At 28.2% G+C, this 6,349-nt stretch overlaps 2 protein-coding genes across 2 annotated transcripts in view; one reads left to right on the forward strand and one right to left on the reverse strand.

Annotated features, from left to right (window-relative positions):
* LOC106681326 (uncharacterized) overlaps positions 1 to 3,681 on the forward strand; it is a 152,185-nt gene extending 148,504 nt beyond the window's left edge. The window contains exon 7 of the mRNA XM_014421579.2: positions 3,551 to 3,681. Within this exon, the coding sequence (XP_014277065.1) occupies positions 3,551 to 3,566 (16 nt within the window). The 3' untranslated portion in view covers positions 3,567 to 3,681. The remainder of the gene's footprint in view (positions 1 to 3,550) is intronic.
* The window catches only part of LOC106681324 (midasin), a 416,397-nt gene that overhangs the window by 370,177 nt on the left and 39,871 nt on the right, over positions 1 to 6,349 (reverse strand). The gene's annotated exons all lie outside the window — the stretch shown is intronic.

The raw sequence follows: 6,349 nt of genomic DNA on the forward strand, positions 1-6,349 counted from the left end.
ACTTATTATATTAAACTAGAATAAATAATAAAAATCTAAAAGCTAATTCAATAAACTTTATTGTAACATGTTAGATTCCTTCACGTTAAACTCACAATCCAGGAAAAATTTTAGTTGTATTTCGATTTATTAATAGGATTTAGGTAACTTAATAAATTTTCCTGTTCCACCACAAACAATAAAAAAAAAAAAAAATAAAACATATTCCTACAAAATAACATCAACATAAATTAAGACATCCAAGAGGTAATCTATTGAATTTAACATTTTTTTAATTACCTGCAACTATAAAAATAAATGTCAGCATGCGTGTAGGTATTTGGTTTATAAAAGTTTTATGAAACCTGCATGATGTATGATGTGTTTGTACTTTTAATACTGTATATACTATATGTATTAATTTATGTTAATCATATAATTATGTCTTAACATGTATATAACAATACTATCTCCCATTGAATCTTCTATGACACCAGTGTGCCCTCAAGCATGCACGTAACTGGGTGGTTTACTCTTACAACTTTACTTTACTCATAAGTCACTAGATATATTTTTATAGTAAAAAGGATTTTATGGTAAGCTAATTTCTAGCTACCAGTTTTATTTAATAAAAGAAAAAGGAAAAAAAAACCAGGCATGAAGCCAAACTTCAATTCTTAATTTTCATTAATAATTCTTCAATTTTCATGACACATATATATTATATTATTAAAGGAACGAAAATATTGCAAAACATTACAGAGAAAAACCTTGCGCCGACACTATACAATACATTTATTTTACACAATGATTGTTGAACATAATAAAATAAATAAACATAACTAAACTGAAAAACATTATTCAATAAAGTATTCCAAGTAAAAATGATTACATATTTGTTAGAAAATATAAAACATATTTGTTGAAATTTCCGTATCACAACAGCAAGTAAAAGTATAGATGAGCGATAAGAATTATTATTATTATATGTGTGTATATGTATGAAGAGAAGATGGTTGGGGAAAAAAATACTTAAGTTGAAAACAAAAAAATTTGAAAAAACTTACTTAATAGTACCAACGTTTCGGCCAGAATTTCTAGCCTTCATCAGGGCTAAGAACAAAGAACAAGACAACAATCCATTAATAGAAAAAATAACTAACAAGAGAAAATATATACAGAATGATTAATGTAAATAATAGAATGGAAATTAATGAAAATAAAGTGACGAAAGAAGTGAAAAATAATGCGTATATACATTTATACGTATAAAATGTATTTTCAATTTCTTTCATCACTTTATTTTTATTAATTTTCATTCTGTACAATTATTTATTTTAATCATTCAGTACGTATTTTCTCTTTTTATTTAATTTTTATATTTATTGGTTAATATCTTGTTCTTTGTTTTTAGCCCTGGTGAAGAAATTCTCCAGTCGAAACGTTGGCTCTATTAAATAAGTTTTTTCAACTTATTTGTGATATTTTCGGACCGCACCCCCACCCATTTTCTTTTCATATACATTATTCACGGTCAACTATCTTCATTATCATCATCATTATTTTATATATAATTATGTTTAATTATTTACAAAATAATTCCATTGGCTCGAGTAAGAAAATTTATAAACTAAGCAACTACTTTCCATCAGGAACCTAGCCAGGAGATAAAGAAATTTACTAAACAGCCTCTGAAATAGAAAAGGTATTCGAAAAAAAAAAAAAAAAAAGGAACGAAATCTGCCATCAAATACAGGAATAATACTGTACACATTTGATTATACAAAAATATTTATAATGGAGAACAACTCATTAAAAAACAAAACACTAAATTTTAGGAATTGCATTTTTAACTATATATATATATATATATTTTAAATAAGTGAAATTTTATAAAAGGACACATAACAAACAAAATACGGAAAACAAGATGACTAAGTAAAACAAATTAAAAATATCTTGGAACAAAAATACTACAAATTGTATATGTTGTATTTATTTTCTATTATTACTTTTTGCAATCTTGAAATTATACTAAACATTGGGATGACAAAAAAAAGTTAAATAATTTGCAGAAGTTCCTTTATACACAAACCACTTTAAAGAATTCAAAATAAATAACTAATGTAAATACATCAGAATATAAAAAAATACATTTTTTCTGAAATTAAAATATTTAAACTTGTAAATACATTTGTAATTAAAATTTGTCTTTCTTTTGTATAATTTCTTGCATGAAAGTAAACTTGACTGCATGAATCACTACCATTCCAAATTTGAAAACCCATACGTGAAAACAAGTAATTGTTGATTTTAGAATAGAGTAGAATTGAAAATTGGTCAGGATTAAACAACACATATTTTGAGAATCTTACAGATTATTTAACAAAAGTCATATTAATGTTAAAAAAAAAAAAAGGAAACTTCAATGTTCAATTAATATTAATCTAAATCACTCCTTTATAGGTCTCGTTATTTATTTATTTAGCACAACCTTTTTTATTTATGTTTTTTTTTTAAACAATAATATTTCACTAAGATTTTATTATCTTTAAAACTGAAAGAATAAAATAAGCTAAATGTGCTTTTTTTAATCTATTACTAGGTTATCTGTTTGGAAGGAAAAACCTCAAACCACTGCACTTCTTTGATTTACGTTGTGTCCGCTTTTAACACTTTCAAAATTCATTAAACAACTGTACCATTATTTATCTGCGCTGTGATGGATTGATTTGAACACAATCAAAAGCACGCCAAAATTTAATACCCATTCCCTATTGTTAATATTCTCAAGCATGGATATTAATGTGTTTGAAAACATCAATTTTTTTTTTAATAAGTTATTCTAACTTGTAAATATAATATAATAACACCTTCAATGCAATACTGACATGAATAAAAAATTAAGTAGTTAGAAAATGATAGTTTGCTGATAGTAACTTAACAAGAGAAACATTTTTTCCTTTCTATCTATCCAATTAAGCTATTGAATGTTGATTTATAGCCACCAGCCAAAGTTTCGTCAAATCATCACAAACATCATACGTGCGAAAAAACCAGACAAACTGCAGCACATCTCACATTTACAAGCACAACAATTTAAAAAGGAACATTAACCAAAGAATGCTCATAACTCTATAACATCTAAAAACATATGCTAAAAGAACGTTCAAAAACGTCCAAAATTGTTTTTAAGTTTCTTTTTGAATCTTATAGAGGGTAATGCATTCATAATGACACACAACTGTTGATATGAGATGTACTGCATTTTGTCTTCGTATGATATTAGTGATTTTCTGACCTGTTAAAGTTAGAATTAATGAAACGTCGACAGGTGAGTTATATTATTGTAGTTTAGTCATTCATAGCCTTCTAATTGAAATCTTCCAGTCGTATTCTACTTCTACAAACTACTTTGTGATAAGTACGGAGTTTTTGATCCTTTATATATATAAAATCTTTGATTTCTACTAAATGCGTTATTTATTTTGAAATATGTTAGTATTTTATTGAGGGTACAATGTAATTTAACATGTTGATATGATTAAGTTGTTAATTAATTGGAACCTAGGGAGACGAGGATCTGATGTACAGAGAGGGGAGCTGGAAGTCAACGGGCCAGAACGGCGGACCCAGCTTCAGGATGGGCACACCCCAGCTATCCACTTCGTCCTCCAGCTCCGAATAGGCTGGTCATCGTGGTGCTTCTGGTTCGGTAGGCGGAGTGTGGCTCTCCGACGATGAAGAGTATGAGCAACACGTGTGAACATTAGTCTGTGTGTGTGTACGTTTGATCCACTTCTTGAAAATGTGGTTATGTATGTTTGTATTGGCAACTTAAAAGCGACCAGATTACACTTCTCGGAACTCCGAAATTTAAAAGTGATTGTCACATTACTTTTACGATTATATTCGAAATAGATAAATATTAAACTAAGATATAAACTCGATTAAAATAAGAACAAAAAAAAAAAAGGAAATGACTTAATTTTATTTTCATATCTTTTAAAATTTCCTCAAATGATGATGGGTTAAAGGTGTGTGGGTTGGCTAAGGGTACTTCCGAAATGATATCGACCTAATTTACTAAATTTATTATCCCATAAATAAATGGGACCGAATTATTAGCCGCGCTGTACCGTTTTTATCGGTCAATATTTACAGTTACATTATTACATTGAATTTATTAATAAATAATATTATATGGTACTGAAATAGGTTGAGATTTAAAGACTAACAAATGAGATGCATAATTACATGGGTAGTATTTATAGGAATAACTGGTGTAACTGAGTTAAAAGGGACACCACCAAATTCACAACATTTTAAAACATCTATGTATGAATTAAAGACCCACACAATCTATGTACGAATTAAAAATCTATATTATCTATGCAATTCACCTATCAATGTCCTTATAATCTAACTGGCAAACTTTTACTTTCTGTAGTGTACAATGTGAAAAAATACATTTTTTCTTGTTTAAGATAATGTCTTGAGTTTTAACATTAGTATATAAAATGTCAAAAAATCACTGATTATTGAAGTAAATTTTTTTTTTCAAAGAAAAATGCTATAGCACACAGACTACTTCAAAAGTACATCATGAAAAAAAATAATAGAAATTCTTTGTGTGTTATGATTAATTATAGCATAAATTCTTGAAATCATATAAATATTAATTATTACTTCATGCAATATGCCTTTTTATATTTGAATCCTTACCCACTCATTGGTCCAGATAAAAATATAAGCATAATTTAAAAAAAAAAAAATTTAAAGTTGCCAAAAAACCCTCTAGTTTCTAACCTTGCTTCCTCTTCTATTCCTGACAATACTTCGAGGTGTCTGAAAAGAAGATGGCCTCCAGACCTTCTATTGTACAAAAAATATTAGATTGCTACCAATGAGTAGTTTCTCTACACTCCATTTTGATCTTACATCTAATTTACTAAATGTATTTTAATATAAATACAGTTGTAAATAGCAATTAATAAATTTAAAAAATTAAAAAATTTGCCCAACGCATATGTTTGACATAAATTAACAGAAAAAACGTCTAAAAATTATGTAATTTCTACATTGGACTAAAATGGGTTGATCTGTACTTATTAGTCAATATTTTAACAATTTATCTAACCAAAAATTAATTAAGTTCCAATATTAGAAATATATTCATAAGTTTTGGAAAGTACGATAAAAAAAACAACAAGAAATGTTTTTATGACATTGAAAATTAAGACTGCTTGAAAACTCAACGAAATACCGGAATAAATATTCTAATGCAGAAAAATAACAACTATTCGACAGCTACTCCTGAGAAAGTATTGCAATAAACTCCAATCTCCAAAGCTTCAGAATAATTTTAATGTAGAAATACGTCAAGTAGTTTTAAATTTAAAGCACAGTTTTACTTAGTTTCAAACGCAACTTTAGTTATTAAAGTCTGATTAATAGAATAATTTAAAGTTGATTATCAGCTAGGCGTGAAAAGTTTTAACGAGCTGTTTAAACGAATTTAATCTTCAACTGAAAATCTCCTTCCTCGGCAGCAATTACATTTTAATACAGAGAGCGTCAAAAATAGATTAAGAATAAATTGTATACCTCGGAGGAATGAGGAATAAAAACTTTAAAGCGTTTTTGGAGATATCCCTCGCTTTACGTAGGAGTTTACCGAAATGAAGGGAGCACTTGAGAACTAAATTACCAGAGAGGAGCTTGAACCCCGGAGTCCAATATACCTTTCGAAGGAAGTTTAATTTTCGAGGAGCAAGGGCGGGGAGAGATCTCAGAGGATAGGACAAGATTGCACAACTACAAAGACAAATATAATTTTCTAATCCAGCAATAACTACAGCTCTCAGGGTAACTACAGAACAAGCCCCACTCAAAGGAGTAACAATTACAATGCCGACCTCTGGTTCTGTCTTCAACAAACACGGCTAACTTTTGCTATCCCCCACTCAATGGAACTCCGGGGGAGAACACCGGCTTTACAGAGTTCTCGGGACAGAAACTTCCTGGTATCAAGAAGCGCAATTGAAACAGCGTATTGTAAAATATAAATAATATAAAAATAAAATATTTCGTATTTTTAATCCGGTCCTACAAGGGTTTATGGAATACAATTAAGATTTAAATCGAAAAAAGAGGCAATTATTTTTAGTTTTATCTTGTGAACACGGGTATATAACAGTAAGACCACAAGGTACTCAATCTAATAATTAAGATGTAACTAATAAACCAAAAAAAAAAACTTATACTACCAGAAAGAAAAATCAATATTAAAAAAAAATGAATATAATTCAATTGATTTTAAGGCATAATTAAAATTTATTTAATAAATTAATGGCTCACACAATATTTA

This window comes from Halyomorpha halys, unplaced genomic scaffold (genome assembly GCF_000696795.3).
Source record: "Halyomorpha halys isolate HHAL.00 unplaced genomic scaffold, Hhal_1.1 Scaffold327.1, whole genome shotgun sequence".
Lineage (NCBI taxonomy): Eukaryota > Metazoa > Arthropoda > Insecta > Hemiptera > Pentatomidae > Halyomorpha > Halyomorpha halys.